At 34.8% G+C, this 25357-nt stretch overlaps 1 protein-coding gene across 2 annotated transcripts in view; it reads right to left on the minus strand.

The window, feature by feature from the left end:
* Window positions 1–25357, minus strand: part of Ca-alpha1T (Ca[2+]-channel protein alpha[[1]] subunit T) — a 267876-nt gene that overhangs the window by 64654 nt on the left and 177865 nt on the right. For both annotated transcript variants that reach the window (XM_069834966.1, XM_069834967.1), the window contains exon 15: window positions 12040–12196. In XM_069834966.1, coding sequence (XP_069691067.1) covers window positions 12040–12196 — 157 coding nt within the window. The remainder of the gene's footprint in view (window positions 1–12039; window positions 12197–25357) is intronic.

Genomic DNA, 25357 nt, shown 5'->3' on the forward strand with positions numbered 1-25357 from the left:
GAATAATTTATATATATTTTTTCAAAATTCAAAATGTTGGCAGTTCACTGTGCAGTGATGAAGCGTTTCCCTCATAACTCATAAACTTGTTAACTTTTTCATGTTCTCTCTCTTTTATTTTATTGGTAAAACTCATGTTTACAATTTCATGCTCTTTCAACTACATTCCTTAATATAATATATATATATATATAATTTTGTGTTAGAAGAAAATACTGATATTTGACCATTTTTTAAATTGAGTTTTTTTATCAGACAATCTATCAAAGGTAGAGAGAGAAGTGATCTTGCATCACATTGTAGATGACATACATAAATACACACAACAAATTTAATCACAGAATGTTGGATAGTTTTCGAGTCATGTGGGAAACGCTTCATCACTGAATTAAACTGAATTAAAAAAATGTATTTTTTTATTGTAAACATTTTTTTTTTCATATAGCAGAAGGGCAGTGTTTAACACATACTAATTTTCCTTATTGTACAAGATACAGTAATGGAGGAAAAAAATGTTGAATATTTCCAAAATTTTACTGCTGTAAACTGTACCTAACCCCTTAAGTGCCTGCCTTAGCAATCGCTGTAATATCTCTGGGATGAAAATCTACCCACCGGGTTCCCTCATGTCATCCTTGCTCCTCAAGAATTTGTATGCAGAGCAATTCAATTGTTAGCAGTGCATGAAAGAGATTACCTTTTCCTTTACTCACATTGTATTACTACATTGTAAATACATAAGGCGGAGTATGTAAAGCTACAAATATTCCAATAATTGATTTAACATTTTATAAAAAGATATCGTCATCCGGTAACAAGTATAACAGGAGATATGGAAGATTTATTTTATACCAAGAGGGAAAAACAGACTACATTACACTTTTAGCAAGATTTATGACTAGAGTCCTGCGTTTGGTTACTTTGAGTACAAGTTAGATGCACATCATACTAGCTTCGCTTGCAAAGGAAGGCCCTGACTCTTCTCCCCGCTCCGTTTCGTGTGTTTACATCTGCTTATTCGTATAGGGCAGTATAGGCACTGAACAATGAGAATGCTATTCATGTACAAAAATATACTGGCATGTATATTTAATAACAAACAAAATATTCATTTAAAGCCATCTTATGGACAACAGAAGATTATTCTCACAATAAGTAAAACGCATCTGGATTCTAGATAGGCATACTTTTTGTTTGTTGTTTTGTTTTGATGTATTATTTCACTGGTAATAAATAATTACTTTACATGATAACTGAAAACTTTTGATCCCTGTATCTTTTAAATACACCTAGAAACATTCTATAAAGTTCTTTAAATTAGAGTCCTCGGTTCTAACAAATAATAATTTTGCATAACGCTTCTGTCACGTTTACAATTTAAGAGTAGTTTAATTTCATTATAAATAAGTCACTTTAAGTAAATGATGTTTTGAAACACTGTTATCAAATGAGTGATTAAACTTAAAGCCTTTTTAGCGCGGTACGTAAGGTCTAGAAATGTCTTTGCTAGAAACATGGAAAGGAATGGAATGTAATTTACGACAGGGGAGCACTATGACCCAGCACTGCAACCAGTTAACTATCCATTGCGCTAACCCTCAAGCTAGGCACATTCCTAAACACATACCGCCTGACTGTACTAAGATTCGCTGCGAGCACCTAGGCCAGTCCCCCTCCGTGCGTTGCCAGCCGGCGATGGGGAAATGCTATGAAACGATGACGGAATGGAGAAATGGTGACGGGATGATATAGATGCATAATATGGGGAAACGGGAGAACCTCGAGAAAAACCCCAACTGCGACCTTGTCCGCCATAAGTATCATTATGGATTTTTTTAATGAAAAATCCCAGGCCAGACACGAACCCGGGCCATCTGCGTGACAGGCCGGAGGTCTGACCTCTCAGCCACCTTCCATCCCGTACATGAAGTATCGTCCCTTTGTTGCGGAAAGCTGCAGGCTGAATTATAATAGTCTTCAAACACAATATGCACAACTGTCAGCCATTTTTTATTTGTTCTGGAGTCCTAGCTCGGGACCTCACAGTGAAAGTAACTGTGGAGTATTGTAAAAGCATGATAATGGTGTGGCGATACGGGAGGATTTCGAGAAAAAACTCTTGTGCCCTCTTTGTCCAACACAAATTTCTTCGTAAATCAAACGGGGATCGAATCCGGGTTGTGACGATGGAACGCAGAAAGGCTAACCACTCCAGGCTGGATTGCGTACTGAGTAGGTTGACACTGAATCAGTCCACTGACTAGGCTTGGCTTTACGAGGGCTGGACCCGAGACTTAGGCATACTTTTAGCTATTGTGCGCTCCTATATATGTGATGACTATCTGATCCCGACAAGTGGTCTAGGTGGCATTCGTGAATCCGATGCTGACTGGTGGACCATACTGCCTCAGTCCCTGATAGAGCCAGGTCTCATTTCGCGGACGACTACTCTAATACGTCCCAGGGCTGGGAACCATAAGTCTTTGCTGATCCCCAGCCTCTGATAGAGCCAGGTCTCATTTCGCGGACGACTACTCTAATACGTCCCAAGGCTGGGAACCATAAGTATTTGCTGATCCCCAGCCTCTGATAGAGCCAGGTCTCATTTCGCGGACGACTACTCTAATACGTCCCAGGGCTGGGAACCATAAGTATTTGCTGATCCCCAGCCTCTGACAGAGCCAGGTCTCATTTCGCGGACGACTACTCTAATACGTCCCAGGGCTGGGAACCATAAGTATTTGCTGATCCCCAGCCTCTGATAGAGCCAGGTCTCATTTCGCGGACGACTACTCTAATACGTCCCAGGGCTGGGAACCATAAGTATTTGCTGATCCCCAGCCTCTGATAGAGCCAGGTCTCATTTCGCGGACGACTACTCTAATACGTCCCAGGGCTGGGAACCATAAGTATTTGCTGATCCCCAGCCTCTGATAGAGCCAGGTCTCATTTCGCGGACGACTACTCTAATACGTCCCAGGGCTGGGAACCATAAGTATTTGCTGATCCCCAGCCTCTGATAGAGCCAGGTCTCATTTCGCGGACGACTACTCTAATACGTCCCAGGGCTGGGAACCATAAGTATTTGCTGATCCCCAGCCTCTGATAGAGCCAGGTCTCATTTCGCGGACGACTACTCTAATACGTCCCAGGGCTGGGAACCATAAGTATTTGCTGATCCCCAGCCTCTGATAGAGCCAAGTCTCATTTCGCGGACTACTCTAATACGTCCCAGGGCTGGGAACCATAAGTCTTTGCTGATCCCCAGCCTCTGATAGAGACAGGTCTCATTTCGCGGACGACTACTCTAATACGTCCCAGGGCTGGGAACCATAAGTATTTGCTGATCCCCAGCCTCTGATAGAGCCAGGTCTCATTTCGCGGACGACTACTCTAATACGTCCCAGGGCTGGGAACCATAAGTCTTTGCTGATCCTCAGCCTCTGATAGAGCCAGGTCTCATCCGGACACGAGTAGCCTGATGAGACCCAGATAGTCTTCCTATATCAGCATCGGAAACCCGTACTACACTCCAAGACTTCACTGCAGCATTTTTACTATTTTGGATGACAGATGAAATGAGGGAGTGGCAGAGAGTGTTGGTGAAATTATACAGTGAAACGACAGTATCCTTAGAAAACCTTCTGATTTGTCACCACAAATTCCATCACAACGTGACACCTGACATAACAACTTATAATCAACTGCCATTAGATTACAAAGTTTTACCAAATTCCTGGAACTATTTAAGAGGAAACGTTTTTGGCAGGACTATTTATTTTAATTCTCGGTTGGTTTATTTATTTGGTGGTTTCAAACTTCTCCCTTTTTCCTAAAACTTCAGTTATACTTTACTCATTTATTTTCTTTCTTTAATTCTTGTCATGTTTCATGTTTTTCACACATTGTAGCTTTATGATTTGTTATATAATGTTGCACAGCATATTATGTATCTGTCCTTGTATAGTCCCTGAATATGAGCCTTACTCCTTCGGGCATACTCAATAAATAAGTAAATAAAAAAAATTAAATAAATATCTTCCGCTTGTTGTACAAGGCCACCTTAAATAATCGCAGAGTCATTTGTTTTCATTTTATTATATCAGCCTGATTGAGACGTCACTGATATAAAGCGAATTGTTATATTAAAACTCATGTATCTCGTTAAATATCAGTCCTATAAAAATTTTACTCAGAATAAAACTTGTCGGAAACATTTTTTAAAACAACTCTCGATATGTAATATCATCCTAAAATCAATAACAAGCGAGATATTTAGATTTATTTACTTCAGTTCTCCTTACAAGTCCCCTTTTGAAGAAAGTACTTTAAATGCCATATAGCCTAAAATCTAAGTGGATCCTAACTTATTTTACGTACCAATTCTCGTAGAAATCGGTTCAGCCATTATTGCGCGAAAAAATAACAAACATACAGACATACAAACAAAAATTTCAAAAATGCTATTTTCGGGCTCATGACAATCCATTAGGCCTATATATATATTAACACCATTTTTTTTTGTAAAAGCGAAAATTACCAGAAAAATTAGTTTTATTATTACTAGGCCTAAATCAAATGAGTCACAATGAGAAAAATTACTTTGTTCATATTGTTAATTTATATTCAGTTATGAGAAAGTGACGTTATTTTCATTGTAAAGCATATTTAAAAAAATTTAAACTTGAAAAGTAAGACATCATATTGATGCATTATCCCATGCGCTATCTACGTAACATAGTGAATAATGCGTTGGAGTTTTTCGCTATATGACGTATTTTTTATTTGATCACTTTGTTCACTAGGTTATCTATATTCATTATTATTATTATTATTATTATTAAAGGTAAAGGTAAAGGTATCCCCGTAACATGCCATGAAGGCACTTGGGGGGCATGGAGGTAGAGCCCCATGCTTTCCATGACCTCGGCACTAGAATGAGGTGGTGTGGTCGGCACCACGCTCTGACCGCCTTTTACCCCCGGGAAAGACCCGGTACTCAATTTAATAGGAGGCTGAGTGAACCTCGGGGCCGTTCTGAAAGTTTGGTAACGAGAAAAAATCCTGTCACCACCTGGGATCGAACCCCGGACCTTCCAGTCCGTAGCCAGCTGCTCTACCAACTGAGCTACCCGGCCGCCATTATTATTATTATTATTATTATTATTATTATTAATACATCCGCCTACCATAACAGATGACCATGTAAGTCTGAAAATCAATTTAAGAAAAATACATATATGGCATAGAGACAAATAAGAAATATATCAATACAATAGGTAGTAATCATAGTACAATATGCAATTTAGGAAGTTTAGAAATTAAACATTTTTAGTAGGTTATTTTACGACGCTTTATCAACAGCTTAGGTTATTTAGCATCTGAATGAGATGAAGGTGATAATGCCGGTGAAATGAGTCCGGAGTCCAACACCGAAAGTTACCCAGCATTTGCTCATATTGGGTTGAGGGAAAACCCCGTAAAAAACCTCAACCAGGCAACTTGCCCCGACCGGGAATCGAACCCGTGTCACCTGGTTTTGCGGCCAGACTCGCTAACCGTTACTCCACAGGTGTGGACAAATTAAACATGATTAACTTTACACGGCGTGCTTGAAAATAATATACTTTAAAAAACTATAGTATTTGAAAATGATAATTTAATTATATAGTTATGTCTTCTTTAATTATTAGACAACTGGTTGCTCTAGTTATGAATCCCTCCATCGTCTTTAGGATTGCCAGAGTCCTCCTGCGTCTGTTTATTATCTCGATATTCTTGTCTCGTTCTTTCCAGAAATTGTTCACTCCAATATTTTTTTCTCTCCGACACCCATTCTCTTATTTATTATACCTAACATTCCTCTCTGATTGAGGTGCTTCTCACTCAATCATAGCACATATTCCCCAATATCTTTCTTAAAGTTTCCCTGGCAGTCGTCTCCGATAACAGTTAGTCTTGGTTTTGGCTGCACATGTCAATAGAAGTCGCACAACATTATTGTAGACTTTTGTTTTCTTTTCATAAACATTTATTATTCGAAATTGTATTATTTAACAGCCTGACATTTTAATTTCCCTTTATATATATGCAATTCTTATTCTATTGAAATTTATTTCTGTGCCTAAATATTCAATGAACTGAGTTATATTGAATTTCGGAAGGGGGCCACTACTACACAGCACTGCGACCTTTCAAGATCTATTGCTCTAATTCTCAAGCTAGGCGCAACCCACACCGGCTGATTATGCTAAGGTTCCCTTAATACCCAGGCTTCCAGCAGGAAACTCCACTCGTTCATAGGTTAGTCTTCATACGTCGCCAACCGGCGTTCCGGAAAATGTTATGCAATGATGATGGAATGGAGAAATATTGACAGAATAATATAGGTATATGCCTAACATGGGGAAACGGGAGAACCCCGAGAAAAACTCAAATTTCGACCTTATTCGCCACAAGTGTCATTATGAATTTTTCAATGAGAAATCCCTGGCCTCACCGGGACTCGAACCCGTGATAGGCTGAATGTCTGACCACTCAGCCACCTCAGGGGTGTATCTAAATATTCGTATTTCTAACCAATTACCTGCTCTACAATTTGATTATTCAGTTCTAACTTTGATCTCAATGGCTAGAAATTGTTAAAACGTTTTGTATAGTTACGTGTGTCTACGTATTGTTATGTATAAAATAAAATTGGGATTATATACTGTAAGCACATATTTCCGAAAAGAAATTCGATGTATCTACTAAAGCAGATCAGGTTTTATACAGTAGGAAATGTTACACTAAACACACAGTTGATTTAAAATGCAAATCTATTACTGTCAATGTTACACTCTCGTTCTCCATTTGTACACTTATGAATACCTTACGAAACTTCAAATTGAATCTATCTGTTGGAGTGACGAGCTTTGACTACAGATTGTAGGAAGAGTAAATCGTCGCTGCGTCTCCAAAATCCGCTACCGGTATGTGTTTTTGAAAAGATTTTGCGGGAGAAAGAAAAAAGCATTGTTACTTCTATTTCCCTTGTTTTTTAGAGCTACTTTCGGTATAAGTTCATATTTTTTCTTGTAAATTATAGCTAAAGTAGTGGCAATTAAAAGTGACAATGCTTTTTTCTTTGTTCTGCAAAATCTTTTTAAAACACGTACTGGATTTTGGAGGCGCAGCTATGAAATTAAGTTTAAATGTGATTAAATCGGTATTGAATGTACTGTATGGACTGGAAACAAAATAGGACTATGTTTACGGATTTGTGTTATTACTATGATGAACCACCATTCTTCTACAATTGCCTATCCTATCCTATCCTATCCTATCCTATCCTATCCTATCCTATCCTATCCTATAATCTGTGTGAAGTTAGAGAGTGTTAGATGGAGGTGACTGAACAGCTTCAAATGATTTCGACTTAAAACGAAAAGTCATTTTTCACGCGTATAGATGTATACTTTTAGGCCCATAACACACTACAGCGAGAGCTATGAACTATGTAATGTGTGGACACAGCTTAGCTTAGCCTAATGTCTTCACACTACAGCGAGAAATATGTTGCTACACAGTGAAGCCATATCTGTATAGATAATTAAAACACGAGTTTTATTACGTCATACGGAAGGCAGTTTGCTCAGAGACAAGGTCTTTGGGTTTTGATATGCGTGATAGAAATAAAGTTAAATAAATTAGAACATCTGACTTTCTATGAACTGTACAATTTCATTCACGTAATATACATTTTATAGGCTACAATTGGGTTAGGTTACCTGTGAGAGCGGGTCATCCGTAGCTATGCTAGTCGGCCAATGTCAGCTATGCCTTACTTCGAGCGTCACTCCGTGCTTAAGGAAAGCATTTTCTATAGCTCGACAAACGCATTACATATTTCTCACTGAAGTGTGTTACGGGCCAAAGTACTCGTATAGATGGAAATTTTGAAGGTTGAACAGTTAGTATGATGATCATATATTTATGCAATGGACATTTAGACTCTGGACCATTTTATGAATATGAAAGATTTTTCTGTTCTATTATGATTCTAGCTAATTTAGTACATCTAAAATGAATTTGGTAATACATTTGTTGAAGATTTGATTTTTCTCTGTTTAGAAATAAGTTAAATCATTATTGGTCCATGAATTCACGAATATTAAAAATTATTTCAGTTAATCCGCAATTAAATATAGTTGTGAATAATTCTTCTCTATTATGCAATTCGAATTAATGTAAGCATATATAGAAAAATAATTGGGGAGGTAAATTAGTAAGCATATTTTATAATATCTCCAATTAACAATCTGTCTTTAAGTTGTGAGTAATATTGTTAAAATCTGAGAAAAATAATCATTTTGCAGAAATAAAACATCAGAAGAATGCAAGAAATTTCTTTTAAAATAGTGTCGTAATCATTCTATTTTAGTTCACGGAAAATAACGATTTTAAAAATAAAGGAGATACGGATCTATTATTCGAATATATTTACTGTTACACATAAAATTTAACTAAACAAATTTAATTTTTTATGTTGGAGATTTCTAATGTATTTGAAAATCAAAGAAAAATATTTAATATTTGTGCAAACTAATGTATTTATTTACGAAGCATATTAAATGTGGATGGAGGTTTGGGGGGAGCCTGAGTTTCGTTTTCATATTAATCGTGCATTGTAGATTCTCTGAGTATTGAGTATAACAATGCGCAGATGAGAAACGGGAATTTTATTTTATATTTTAATTCATTTGAACATTTGGTCGATTGGTTGTTAACATCCCGAGATATGGTATACAAAAGCCTTTCTAAACTTCTTCAATTTGAAAATGGAAAAAGTGCTAATTGAGATGAGTCGCAAGTCGCAACTCATTGACCTTAACCCCTTCAGGCCTGATGTATATTATAGTGTACATTGTTTCTTTTTTGGAATGTCTTCGATACTTTTAAATATTTTGAAACATTCAATGTGATAGAAATGGAGAATATTATTTTTGAAACATTTTTACATCTGAATTAAAAATAAAATTTAATATTTTGGGGCCCCAGGGGTCAAAATTGTCCCCAAATTTTGAATTTCTGTGAAGACTTGATTTGGGAATTTTGGATCCCCAGAATGATTATGTGACCAGTTTTTTCTTCAATTTTTTTTAAAACATAAATTCGGGACTGAAGGGGTTAATGACAAATAAGGCTGTCTATCTGCAGAATTTAGCTTTGATATCGGCCAGAGACGACGAAAATTTACTTTTTTCTGCAGTCTTTTAATTCAGAAACGAAATTCTTTTATGCGCCGAAAATCTGTACATGAGACTTCCACCTTTATTTTCTTCCGGATTTAGCATTTGTTCCACCATAAAATAATCATTTCGGTCAGATTGGAAACTGTGAACATTGGGTTTAATGGAAAGCATGGCAGCTATTCGATCATTGAGATCGACTTACTTGATTAGCTGATAGACCATAATTGTTTTCGCAAGTCTCACTCGTTGTGGTTCAAGGAACTGAACTAAAACGACAATCGACACACTATCTCTATGTAAAATGATAAATAAATTCTTATTTTCAGAATGACGTATCACCATATAAATGTCGTTACTCCTGCAGAAATTCCTGATGTAACCAAACAGATTTTTCTATCGTAGAATTGCAAGGAAAGGGGCTCTGACATTTCTACGCGGTGTGCGGTGTTGCCAACGAGCACTAGTCAGCGCCACTTGCGACGTCTGAAAATATACATTGCACTATTTAGTTTCATTTACAGCTGCCTAGTCTTATGTAGAACATGCATTTGTATGAAATAGGTTGCACTATATATAAATGCCGTGAAATTTAACCGATAAATTTAATTATAGACGCAAATATAACAGTACGCCACATACTTTCTTTGTGCACTATCAATAGGGCGACTGAAATACATTACGCTGTTTTGTACCAAAACAGAAACGTTGGAAAAATATCATAACAGAACTGTCAAACAAGTTTTACATCTTGTTCTTTTTCACCTGTCATAAGGGGTCCCAAGAGTCTTTCTTTAACGGCTGAAGTGTAATAGTAGTAGTTACATGTCAAAATACTCAAAACGCAGGATGCTTAATGATGTCAGAATCGAGAGGCTGAACATCATACATAAGTTAATAATTCGTATTAGGCTTATATGTTGATGGAAATACAAATATATCAAGTTTAGTGTTTATGTTAATGTAACCAATATAGAATTTTGATTACAATGAAGCATTCGGTCACCATCAACTAATCCACACCGCGAATTGGTACCATAAGAACGAAATCTGCTCCAGTTTCCAAACAAAGTGACAAGGTAAGTAAGTTCCGAATGCAAATTCACTTCCTTTTTATGTCAGTAGATATAGAAATAGCTATAAATTACAAAATTTCGACAGATCTCCGTTGTTTCACATGACTTCGATTTTTTTTTTTAATTGAATGGAATTCTGCAACCAGATTCTAAGAAGCTATAACATTTTTATAGTTATCTAGTATTAATATTTTCATATATTATTTCACAAAATTCTCCAACGAAATAGAGTTTCAAAGGGTTATCAGTTAATTAATCAGCTTCAATAGCTACGAATTCCAACGTAACTAATTATCAGAATGAAGAAAAATTTAGCATGCATCAATGATCCGTTCGAGGGAAAAATCTTTTATCAACATTACTTAATAGTCGAAATTGTTTCTACAGTATACGTAGAAACACGTATAATAAAACTTTAATTTTACACAGTTGGGGCTGGAAATACTAGTAGGCCTATTACATTAAGTTCCGAGCCTATCCCTATGTGATTAACAACCATTGCAAGAAAGATTTGCTATATTTCTCTCTTGAAGTTCTCAAATATCATGACTAGAAACTAGAGAAGATACAAAGTGCTTTTGCATAGCTACAACCTCGTTGGAGGGAACAACCAGATAGCTGAGTATTTAACCAGTACAATTGTGTCTCAAGAAAGAGGGACAAATTCACTTTCATTGTACACTACAGATATGTAATAAGAAGAAAATTACTTATTAGTCGTTTAGATTCATCAAGCAATCATTTGTTTTTGCTGCGTGTAAAGCGAAGACAATTGAAGAGAAGATAGGTTCAATTATATTTTCTAAATTATGAGCCAAATTTTTTTACTGCTGTGTTATTAGCATTGTCCAAAATAAAATTAAGCAGAATATACACAAGAACATGAATTTTAAAAAGCCAAATAAGGCTACTGATATTGTAATATTTTGGATTCATACCTATTAGTCGCCGTGTTTCTACTCATGTTCATTGATAGATTTTCTAACATAAAGACAATTCCAATTACTTTGTACATATTTTATCATTATGCGGTACTTATGCATATTAACTTAAAAATCAAAACACTTAGTTTGAAATGAATTTCAGATAAAATAGTGATATAAATTTAATGAATTGGTTTCAGAGTTCATTCATGTCGTACTTGAGCAATTGTTTCCAAATATTACACGAATATGTATCTGACATGTTAGTACATATTTTAAAACTAAAATAATGAATTTGGTTCTTTTCTTAAATTGCCATCGCTTACAACACTTTCTGAATAACATGCAGCTATTAAAGAAGCTGCCACGACACTATAAACATGTATGGAATAAATATGTTCCTGAAGTGAAAAGAGTTTGAGAAGAACATTGTTCGTGGCTGCACATGCATTTGACAGTAAGATTCCAAATATGGACACATGCTGGTCACATGGTACTTCTTATCAGACCAACCTCAGACCTGAAACTCATTCGTACCGTGATTTTAATTTATCAATTCTGCGACGAAATAAATTGTCACTTTTCAGTTCTTAATGTTACTAACTAGCAGAGGTCGATCTGAGTTTCAGACTGTTTACGTTGTAGTGTTCTGAACTGAAGTTACTCTTAAAAATGAACGTTTATTGAAATTGCAAGACTTATTTAAGAAATCGATTCTAGGTACTAGATGCAGGTCGGCCGTCATGTCACATTTATAGGTTGACATGATGACAAACCGGCATAGGAATTATATGACAGCAGGGGACTTACCTGGAAGACGGTGACGGTAGCCCAGAGAATATTGTTAAAATGTTTCCTGTCACACACGCACTGAGGGTGACGATTGACGATTTCGTCACAATTACACTCTCTGGATCCATCTGAGAGCATGCAAAACTTACCACCAAAGAGGTACATTCCTAAAATACTGGAAAAAACCAAAAAGAAACGAGTTCCCCACAAAATATGATAACGAGTGTGAAATGAACAGCCAACGCGCTAGGATACTGTAATCAGGAAAGAAAAAAAGAAAGATGTTAGCTTAGAAGAAACAAAACAAGCGAGGGAAGGTCACTCAAACTGCATCCCGTGTCCCCTCATGGCCGCTGCAACAACATAAGTGAGCTTATAACAAGCGTTTGTATACGTGCGGGTCCGGCTGTGGCCCCCCCAGTGCAACCGGACCCGCATGTGCACTATCCGGAGGCTTCGTTCCGGCCAATTGCAGAGACTTCAACGCAAGGTTCAGCGTGAAGCATTTTGCACTACATCAGTTCGAAGGGACTTCTATCGTCTGATGCTTGTTTAACGATTTGATTACTTGAAACTGTACGTCTTCTTGGTCAACTAAGTGTAACAAGTTTCATAGATCCAAAAGTGTGTAATAAATTATATTACTTTTCTGCATTTACGGTTCCAAAACTAGAATATTCTTATGTTAAAGTACTACTTATTTATTTTTCGGTATACAATTACATATTTTCATTGGTTAAAAGTATGCAGACATAAACAATATATTTTTAAATTTAATGGAGAGGAACACTAAATTTTATTAATAAAAAGTTACTATTTCTATGTCGGGTGAAAACTGATATTGTTAGCTCTTTCACATGTTAAATTGATTAAGCGGATGACGTAATTTCACAAGTATGTAGAGATAGTAACTGAATTTGTAAATTATAAGTCGTGGTTACATACAGAAAACATAAAAATTGGAAAAGTAATGATCTGTAATAAAATCTTTTTTTCTTAATATATGACTAGTTTGAAGGCTCTAAAATGAGTTCAAACATAAAACCTGCAGTGTTATGAATCCTCGCAAAAAAAAAAAAAAAATGTCCGAAGTTCCTTCTTAATGAGACAGTGCAAAATTCTCTGAGAGTTTTTTTTTGACATTCAACACGATTAGAGGGGGCCTCTACACGTGATGCAATGGCAGGAAACGGCACTGTCACGTGACTGCCTTCCTTCTGTGCAAGTGTAAGTGTGTATTTGTATATGTTCAAGTTTGTAGAAAAGGAGCAAATGTGAAGGCACTACACAGTAATTAATGAAGGGAATCAACAAAAATGGTTACTTTCAGTTAGTCAACTCTAAATACTGTGAGCGTGTTAGTCTACACTGAGGATCCACGGAACAGGTGAAGACTTCAATGTGTTTGCAAGCATTAGTTCTGTAGTAGGACTCAAAATTGAATCCATGCATTTGACTGCAGTGACAATTGTGATAGTAAGAAGCGCTTCAATCGTTCCCTGCTTCCCCGACAGATAATCAACAGCAGTTACAAAGATGGCAGACAATAATTAACAGTGTTAGTAAGCATAAAATACACATATTAATGAAGTATTAGCAAAGATTGGAAAGAAAAAGAGCATGACAGTTTTTCTTAAATTCTTGATACACGAGAGTGACTGCACAATATGAGTTTTGCAATCTGCATATCTAATTATCTAATATGTTAACTTTGGTTAGTGGCAGAATATGAACAACTGTAATTAATTATTGTCCATATCAGCTGTTGTCTTTATCCGTTCTTCAAGAGTAATATAGTCATCGTCTATTCAAAGTGATTGGAAGGAATATATTGCAAGATTCTGAGTTCGAACTTACGCATCTCCATTAACCTCAGCAATTTAAAGTCTGTATATACGATGCAAATAAATTATCATTGGCTGAGTAGACAAGAGTAGAGATTTCCGAAGAAGAACTGTAATAACTGTTCGAAATCTAAAATGTTTGAGGACATTATAAACGAAGTCTTGGCCTTTCTTAGATGTCAGCAATAGGTGTATTTATTTTGTGCTGACACTTGCAATAATTTCGATAAATGAATGAATGAATATATGAGGCTTTCAGAGCAAAAGTGGTGTAAGTCAAAACTGGATATTGAGGTTTGAAGTAAAAATTCTGTAAAATACAGCGCAAAGTAGCAGTTAACATGCCCTTCGTGATATCCACTGACTACTAATAATTTAAATAAATTGAATATTAATTGCTACTTTGCGCTGTATTTTACAGAATGTTTACTTTAACCCTCATTACCCATTTTTGACTTCTGCTCTGAATGGCTCATATACAGAGTGAACCGTAAGTTATGTCAATAATTCTGGTACGTGATTCCTTGAGTAAAGAACAACAAAACAGTCAAATATCATTTTGCTATATTTTGAATAGTTTTCCAGAAAAATGTGCATTTTAAAATACACGAATCATGAGAACTTGCAACACTGCGTCCTATAACCAGCTGCGAGTAACAAATTTAGTTATGTTGCTCTGAAAAAACCCCTCCACCTGGGTTGTTGAAAGTCAATGCCATCATGCATTTGCATTTAAATTCATAAGAAAAAATACAGATGATATACCGTGCAATTTTTTGTGTTTAAACTGTGTTAGATAACGAAGAATGAACACTGCTTGTTAAACAAAATCTTGGAAAATTTAAAATAAACTCTATAACCTAATTTTAATTAAATGTTGAGAGAATAAGACAATAAGACACGCTTCTTTCAAACTAAATGGATAAGATTAAGAAATATTTCTAAATTCCCATTTCAATAGAATATTCTAGAGATTGTGAACAATAACGATGCATATTTCAGGTTATAAAAACAAAATTTTAAAAAATATAAAACTGCAAAGGAAAAAATAAAAATACGATATGCTTATTTCACGTTGAAATAACGAACAAAATTAAAATAGTAATATTATGAAACAAGTGTATAATGTTATAGCATATTACACGAGTAAATGTTATGAAACGAACGTATTGTTTCATACGTTTTACGAATGTAATAATTGTATAACACAAATGAGTTTCATACGCTATATTTGTACGACGGTATTATAAAAGAATATAAATAAATAACATCAGATTTGTAATGATGTGTAGTTTGACATAAAAAAGAGGTTGCTATGACAAATTTGATACATTAAATATTACAGCACTGGCAAATCGTATCGTAATGTTAACTTCATGATACAAGTTATGCCTTCTTAATAGAATTCATGACGTTTTAGTTGTCATGGTAATATATTACGGCACTAGTATGATAATGTGGCATATTAAGCACGATTTTCACTAACGATAAAGACTGTTTATAATGCTGATGTACAATTTTATTTTCAAATTCTTCGACTTAATTTTAATCACATATTCGGTGAAAAAGCCAATATGAAAAGATTATTTTACATTATACAAATGTAATTAATGATTTACAAAATCCACTTTTGTCGTACTACGAGCATTCTCTTCAGCCAGTTAGAAACAGTTACCTCCCACTTGAATTTTTAAAGCAGTAATCGGTAAACTTACATACAAGAAATCAAATTTACAGAGCCATATTTAAAAGCAATTATGTTACGTTCCTTTTCTCGTTGTGTCACCCATTCCTTGCATACGCGAGCTGCATCTGTTCGGGGAGTTTTACAGTGCTGTCACAGCGCCTTTGTGGAACGAATACTTCCATTGGTTCGGATCAAATTTCTGCATATTTAAAGAATAAAACTCAAATTATTTCCATCATTTATTATCAGAATACACTCCTCTCTTAAACTGACTGAACCTATTGGGAATTAATTCAATAGTTTTCCCAAAATATGCTATGAAATGTTTCATAGAAAAATATATATTTTTTTTCTCGAAAAAGAAGCACAAAGGAGCAAAATTGTATTACATTTTTTTGTTTTAAGTAACTCAAAGAATAACCCCTTGAAATTAATGACATTACTTACGTTTCACCCAGTACACATAAGCACGCAAGCGTATATGGATTAACAGAAGTTTCTAGATGGGACTCTAAATACCGCATAAATACATCTAAAATATAGCCGTTGTCGTTATTGTCATCGTCTTCGTCATGACTGCCGTCGTCGTCGTCGTCGTCATCGTCATCATCATCATCATCATCATCATCATCATCATCATCATCCTCATCCTCATCATCACTGGCTATTACTACCCATTCTTAGAAAATCCATCTGTGAAGTTTTATTCACTCAAAATCATCTCAGCAATCTTTAGTTTATTCTTTATATTAAAAATAAGAAACTTGTTATTTATAGAACAGACTTCGACAAATTTAAATTGCATTTCAATTGCTGTCTTCGAGCTCCGTTCATTTATAAATTTGTCAAATTTTATTGCCCAGGTAAAATAAGTGAAGTTAAATACTGCTATCTTAATCGTTTAGAATTTCATGTAAATTGCGCTGAGAAGTTTTCGGTACTATCCGGTACAATCCGAATTAAATATTTGTGTTTTTATTACAATGTGATTTAATTTACTTTACAGAGCTTCATATGAATTTATTTGAAAAATACTTAATTATATGCAAAAGATTTATTGTTAATTTTTCAATGAACAGATATAAAAAAGTACCTCCCTCAAATGATTTTCATTTTTGATGCATTCCATTCCTGTCAAAATCTGTTCTCGGTGAAGGCATAACATAACTAGAATTTGCGCGCACGCACACGCACACGCACACGCACACGCACACGCACACACACACGCACACGCACACGCACACGCACACGCACACGCACACGCACACGCACACGCACACGCACACGCACACACACATATTTTGTTTGTATGTTTGATTATGTGATAAATTCAATCAATGTATTTACAGGTATAGTTAACTGAACCGAAATTTATTGAATTGAATATACATACATAATTATATAACTAACTCAGTTTATTATGTATCTAACAAAAGTTACACGGTTATTGTGTGTTATAGTTTTTACTTGGTTATTTAATGACGCTATATCAACTACTAGGTAATTTAGCGTCGATGAGATTGATGATAGCGAGATGATATTTGGTGAGATGAGACCGAGGATTCGCCATAAATTACTGGCATTCGCCTTACAGTTGGGGAAAACTTCGGAAAAATACAAACGTAATCGGCCCAAGCTGGGATCGAATCCAAGCCCGAGCGCAACTCCAGATCGGAAGGCAAGCGCCTAAGCCAACTGAGCTATTGTGTTAAATTAAAATGCATTTCAGAGGAATAACTTAAAACCTCACATTATTTATTCACTTACAAAGTAATCATTCTACGAACTTTTCATGTCCAAAATAAAGCAATAACATCTCGCAGCGGCGCAGTTGCAATTATAATCTAGGGCGATTGTGTGTGTCATTAGCCATTACTTGTAGTATTGTCCCACAATTAGCACATACGGAGGAGTTACATTACTTTTTATTGTCTACTGCTGTTATAGAACTTCTAAAAATAATGAGGACAGAACGGTCTTACAGATGATATTAAGATAATGGATCATATGCGGAGACTAAGAGGGAGGCAAAAAATAGAAAAAATTGGAGAATTCTAGGCATGCAGTGAAAGACTGCTCTTGGGCAGAACACTATGAATGAAAATGAACGTTCTCAAGAGACGCAGTCCTTCAAAGTAGTAGTAGACGATGATGATGATGACGATGACGACGACGACGACGACGACGACGACGACGATTAGACGTATTCTTGAAAATGTTGTAATTTTCCTCCATATTTTCTTAATGTAATTAAATAACATTAACTCTCATTTGTGTACTAGTGTTACTTGTCGCATAAAAATTTATTGTAACGAATATGTGTCATCATTATCTTAAACCAAAAATGGCGAAAACTTACTACTTTGTACTGGAATGCAGCATAGTCTATTATTAAATAACGTATTAGTTTTAAATAAATTGAAATACTTTCGGACTTCTGGAACATACGAGATTTTGATATCTTGAGTGTCTTCTTGTGGTGAGAGAGATAAACTTAATGCGCATATTGGCCATGTTTAATAATAATCTTCTTCAATCGACTTACTCCCACAGTAGCCTACAATAAGAATAAGAGTTTAGAATTTAATTTTAGCAGTCTTTTAGCATAGTGCCACGAAAATTAACACAATTTGTAAACTGAAGGGACATCTAGATCCATTTAAATTAGTTGAAAAGAATTAATATCTTATTTAAATTCTAATACATAGTATTATTCAGGGTTTTCTGTTATTCATATTTTCCAATCCTGAATAGAAGTATTTTCTATTATCTACAGCGAAGCAAATTCTGAGATCTACATTAAAAATGTGTCTACAGAGGCAATCACTTTAAATAGACATAAGGGGATGTTCGTGTGGTGTTTGTCTACATGTCATATAGGCTATTCACAAAATACAATACAAAGTTACGACATGGAAATAATAATCAACAACACTGCTACAAGTACTCTACTCTACACAGCAACATACAACTGCTAGGTTACAGTGACACCAACCAACAAGCGCGCGTCCCGACCGTCTTCTGCCAGTCCAATGGACCCTAGTTTATATTATGGAGATGTGAATGCACTCAGTGCAAAATCCAACACTATATAGAGTTACAGAAGACGGTAAAGTCGCGTACTCGTTTCTACAGTACAAAGGACAGTACAAGTAGTTTGTAGTCAAGTTTATTTATTTTAAAATGAAACAAATTTTGTATTTCAAGCACTTTTAACATTCATAATGTAACATTCCATTATTAATATATTTAATAATTTACCGAGTATAATTTAAATTGTTGATTTAAAAGTTATAGTGACATATTTTAAAATGGAATCACAGTAGATTTATAGGCATTTGGTGGAAACAAAGAAGAAAGGACTAAATGAAACTGGTTTGACGTAAAATCCTGAGACGTGACCGCACTCTGGCGGACTGGACTAACAGTAAAACCCGTTGTAAGACTTCACTCACGCGCGTTACAGCATTATGTGACAGAGGTGACAAAGTAATGTATTAGAAGCCTAATTCAAAGTAACGAAACTCGATGATACTGCTGGAAGGTTGTTGAAACTGCAGCGAATTTGTGTGGTCTTCGATTTAATACTCGGAAGCCGATTACGTACGAAATAAATAATAAATAAAAATCACGTAGAAATTACACCCACTATTCATTATTCACAAATAGTTTATATTTACATTTTGTGCACACATATGATGATGGTTAATATTTACACAGAATCTAATTGTATAAATAAAAGAACAGTCCATTCTTCTTTCTGATTTTAGTCACAGCGATTCACATCGCAGGAGCTGTTGTACCAAGTACTGCAGTAGTAGATCGTTGTCACAAATAAACGTAAAGAACTGTTAAATGCAAGTAAATTTGACCAGTTGGAGGACTGTAATCTGCACTGGAAGTGACCATGTTTGGTTACTGATCAGGAAATATAAAAGCTTCTAGTTCGTATTTTTCTTCTGAGCAAAGAAGCTTTCCAAATAACTAACATAAACTTTAATACACAACTATTTAAGATTACCTTGTAGCGTTTTCATTACAAGTTTCTTTCAGTTTATGTTAGTTAACATGAATGTAGCTAATTCTGCCATTAAATTTAGTTGGTTAAGCAGTAATCTAAAGACCGACATGTGAGTCAGACTTTACTAAAAGTTATTTTTTTATTACATTAACTTTGTTTTAATTAGAACCGAAATCTGACGTATATCTACAAACACATCTGTCGTGTTTTCGATAAATTTTAATTGCATTAATTGAGCTTTATAGGTAAAATCAATTCCATTGCAATTGAATGATTAATAGCAGATAGATAAAAGGTATAATCGTAACTAAATCTATTTTCTTTGCCACCTTTCATTTCTTTTAGGGTACGGAATCACCTACTATGTTTTAGAATGTGTAAAATCAATATAATACTCATTTTAACTTAATTGACATGTGCCAATATAACATTCAACTCAACTATTTTAAGGCCAATCGGATAATAGTCATTAATAACGATGAATGAGTTTTGTAAGCTGGAGTGTTTAGTTACGTGATATCGCAGAAATGGTAACTCCACTTCCAGCGCAGTTAGAGGAAATTTTATCGTCCTGCGACAAGTATCCTCAATTGAGACATGAGGATTTGGGGGGGTTCATGCAGGGAGATGGCTCAACTAATCAGTCAGGGGCAAATTGCTGGTGCTAAGGGGTGGACCGTTGGGATGACGTAACGAGTCCCAACACCAAGAATAGCTTACAGCCATCCAAACAGAAAATGGATTAAGCTTTATCTCTTCTTTTCTTTTTTATTTCATTCCAAGCAATTAAACAAAATGCAAAACTCATTTATGTATTGTAACTTAAATAATCTAAGCTCGGAATTGTTTAAATACAGAATTTTCCAAACAAAGAGCAGTGATTTGAAGCATTTATTTATATTGCATATCCAGATTTATTTTGCTTGGCAGCCATGGCATATTTAATTGTGATTGTTTTGTTGCGCACATTCTAATTGCCTCAATGTTCACGATTTCATTTTAAAAATGTGTGAACTTGCGTTTGGCATCAATAACAATACTTTTTAAAAGAGAAAAATAGATTTTCAAGGTTTAAACAGACATTGGACGCACACAAGACAGCACTAGCACGCACTACAATTGTCATGGAGCACTACACAAAAAAACCGGAGTATTTTTAAAAATATTAAGTATTTTATATTGCAGTACAGTCCGTAGCAGAGTTGGGAATATTGAGACTGTAAGGTGACGTCCACTGAAACAGAACTTTCATTTAAAAGCGCAGTCAGATTTGTTGCATTTGAAGGTGCTAAGATACGCATGTCAACAAAGAAGAAATTATTATAATCTTCTGCAACGCGTTTGGACTAAAAATATTAAAGAAAGTTGTAATGTGAACTTATTGAGTCACTCAGTTTTAATTTTCTGACATTCCAATTATATGAAGGGCAAAACTAAAAAGAAGAAAATGTGGATTGATTTTGCTTATTAAGAAATTAATTGAAAAAAATATATATTGTTATTTGTGGATATTTATAATTGAATCCTAGTGAAATAGTTAAAATTCACCGAAGTTTCTTGACATAAAATGTTAAATATTATTTTTGGTAGAATGTTGAAATACAACAACACATGGTGTCTGCAACAGACCCAAGTCAGTTCAGAACACAAAGGGATGCGCAACTCTGCTGCGGACAAGTCGAAGCTATGTAGTCTACTGTGATGAAAAGCAATATTAGTAAAGCTCATGGATATGCAAGGGATAAGCCAGTAAGCTATTGTTAGTGGAGCGTGATCAACTGTCTCTGCGACGCATCAAACAAGCGTGGTCAGAATAAGCAAGCAAAAGAAGTCGAATTTAAAAAGTAGATCAAATTCATCTGATTACGTCATAATGTTCTTTGGAAATCCGTCATGTCCTCTAAACCGAACTTCCCCGTCTTGTGTAATGTTGTAATTATAATATTTACTAACCTAGATCAGAAATAAATTCCAAAAGATGTATCGTTCGAGAATTTACTAAACTTATTTTCTCATCATATTTACAATTTAATGTAAATTCCGTTGCGTTGACAGCTTCGTAACAGAAAATAGTTACATAAATGATTGCATTGGAGAATTTGACTTGAAATATTAATATTCTGTATGTGCAAAATAATTTTGAGATTTCAAAACAAGTTGCATGCAGTTGTTATATTCGTGAAGTTTAAATTCAACAACATAACTGTAAACTGGTATAATTATGACGTAATCAGAAGGCATTCCAAATGAAGTAGCCATGCTTACTTTGGTATGTAGTCATTAAAATACTATTTCCTAGTACTGATGCATACTTTACCTGTTCTATCTATCGCGGCGAGTGTTTCTTATATGCAGATGACGTGGCGATCAGGTCACTCAGCGCTGTTGCTCACTGACAATGCGGAGCAGCGAAACAATTTAGCACTATGAATCCTACGCTACATGGCATGTGATTACCTGAGTTAGCTCTTCGTATTTCAAACCGAAGCCACTTCTCATTCTCTGTCATGAGAGACTTTCAATCGTATGTAATAGTAAAGACTGGATGTTATGCACAATTTTCTTACTTTCAGATGATCCTAAAATATCACAGCTGTGATCCATGAACACGGATATTATATAATGTTGTTTCAACCAGTACTGTTTCTGAATGATTTGTACAGTAAATTATGAAAATTATGGTTTAATATGCTGATGTTATTGCAATTTTCCATTTTTAAGGTTTGTGTTGGGTCAGCGAGAGATGAGTGTGGTTAAATGTTTTATTTACATTTGCATGAAGTTTATTTAAATATTGACATAGTTTAAAGACCATGTTTAATTTTGATTATTACAATTATAAAGTAGAGAAAATTAACTCGAAACCAATGATAATATTCTTTGCTAGTATAGACCTATACAAGGTGGAAGTGAAATAAGCTTGCTGATTAAAAGGAACGATAGGGTACGCTTAAATGAATAGAAAACCTATGTTACGTTTTGTGATTAAATGCACGGTTAATTAGAAAATTAAATTTGAAGTTTGAGCAGTCCGACAACCTCGCCACTAAAAGACTCCTTTCGTATCACAATACAGATGTAAGAGGTAAACGAACTCGGTGTACGTGTAGGCCTACTGTCTCGCGCTCCCTTCTCTAGCTACAATGTTGCGATGTGGATTGCATCGTTCAGTGGTTCGAAATGAGTGGTTTTTAAATTAAATTTACACGAAAACCGCCCACGTTATTGAAATACGAGAGAGGGATAAATGATTCTTTATTAGATTTTCTATCGACGTTGATAAAAATCACGATCCAATTCGCAATAGTTACCGAATGAGACGATATTAAACATTTGGGAAAATACATTTTTTCTGAGAAAACTATGAACTTTCCACCAATATGGTATTACAGTTTTTTGTTACATACAACATGAGTTTTTCGCTCTAAAAATCTGCAGGTTTTTTTTTTTCACTTCCACCCTGTATTTTTTTGGTCATGCAATGAATGGAAAATATAATCCGTTTACTTTCGTAAATGTGCATTGCTGAAGGCAACGCTATTTGAATTAATCTGCAAGCATATTTTGGTTGACAGGAGAAACAAGACACATTGTGCCGGGCACAGCGATGCTGTAATTATAGTTTCTTTGAAGTTTCGGCAACTGCACGTAGAGTGATGCACGGCACTCTCTGACCTCATAATCCCGAGCTGTGGAACGCAGAAACATGACACCGCTGGGACGCGTATTAATTACATTCCCTTCTGCTATTCATCAAATTGGGTAATATATCCTATACATATCCTATATATCTTGCAAATGGTCACCTCGTTTCTTTCGCTGAAGGCCATTTCCTTAACGAGATCAAGAAATTAATAATATAATAGCTGGAAATAATGTTTGACCGTGAAATAATGCAAGATAATGCTTATAACTTATCTCAAATGTATAAGAGAATTCCACTTCAGTCACTTCATTGTATGAAGATACTTTTGATCTGCTGAAATTAATCACTGGCGTCGAGATACGATTATAGAGACTGAAGAGATATAAAGCGAGACTGAATAGAGCATTTTTTAGAAATACTACTCCACATCACTTTCTTAACTTAAGATCTTATGCAGTTTTTCTGGAGATCGATGTCTCTTTAAGTAGCGAGAAAAGTAATTTCAGTGGATAAATGATGCACTAGAAGAGAAAACCTTTCTATATATTGATGTGGCACTTTACATGTATGAGATATCATTTATAAAGGGAAGTTATTGAAATTTGTTTCTTTTACACTTCGCAATTTGATAATTTTTGTGTTTACCTGAAGAAAGACTATGATGGAAAAGATCACTCAGGAATTATTTATAAAATAAAATAAATTTAAAATAATACAAGTTATTCAGAATGAATTCTATGAAAGTTTCCGATACAATATTTTGATTTTAGTTTATACAAACTAACTGCTAATATTACGTGGTAATACAAGAAAGAGGTTACTTTGTCTATTTGTGAAGAACTGAAAAACGAAACGATTTAAGGAAATTGGACCTTAAACATAATGTCATTACATTTTTTTTTTTGCTTGGTTAAAGTTACATTGCAATTTTATTATGAAAATATATTTCACTGAATACAATAATTACTGTTATTATGGTAGACAAATATAAATTATATATCGGAAATCAGAGAAAGTTAGTATGTTACACATACAGTAATTGCAATTTTTACACGTAGAGTACATAAAATCATTTACATGTTAAGAATTCTTTTGAAAATACAAATGCAATTCAGTCAGCCAAACACAGACATGTTAACACAGATTTCAAGTCATATAGGTTAGACTTGTATTTACAAAACGAAAATGTTTCTTGAATAATTATAACTATTTTGCTCGGAAATAGATTTCATATTTGTCTTGCAGAACGGATTTAAAAGTTTCGCATTTCAACAGTTTACGACTTATGAACACTGATATAGACGTTTATACATTCTACACGGTATAAGTTAGTGATGTTTTGATTTCGTATACGTTCTCCATTTTATTAATGAAAATATCATTCACTATTATTTATGTTAAAACAGTTTTGAAAATTTTATATTCTACATATCATGTAATGGTATATTAAGACAAGAGCAGGTTTCATATTTTGCTTGCAGAAAATACTGTTAAAACAATAATACTGGTCATGAGTTAACATCTAATATTTTTGTTAATAGAAGTATCTGTGCTTATTGTACAAATATATACAATGGAAACAAGGCATAATACTCTTAAATCCTTTTCAATGAAAACTGAGGAGATTAGATTATGATTTAAGTAAGTTTTGAAAGTGGTTAACACACTTCACGTTGACTTATTCTTGGTATGTTCATTATTCACTTAATTTTTAATGCACCTATCTTCTTATGTGATATGAAACTTATGCACTTCGTCACACATATATATCCTTCGCTACATTTAAGTACAGAAGAAATGTAAATTTATGGAAGAATTTAATCAATGCACAAACTTATAGCTAAAGGATTTATACAGAACATAATGAAATAATAACAAATACTTCAACTTCAATCTTCCAGGCCCTCGAATCATATGTGCAAATTGTTGGCAACATTGTCAATGGCAACAGCGCTTTCTATGTGGCAAAGTGGATAAGTATAAGATCTATGTAATGAACGGAGATGGTGATGGTGATATACCTGAAACACCGTGACAATGGCCCAGAGAAGTGAATCAAAGTTCTTTCTGTCGCATATCTTTGTTCCATCGTCTTGGTATTCACAGAATTTACAACCGAACAGGTTCATGCCGAGAAT

Source organism: Periplaneta americana, chromosome 9 (genome assembly GCF_040183065.1).
Source record: "Periplaneta americana isolate PAMFEO1 chromosome 9, P.americana_PAMFEO1_priV1, whole genome shotgun sequence".
NCBI lineage: Eukaryota > Metazoa > Arthropoda > Insecta > Blattodea > Blattidae > Periplaneta > Periplaneta americana.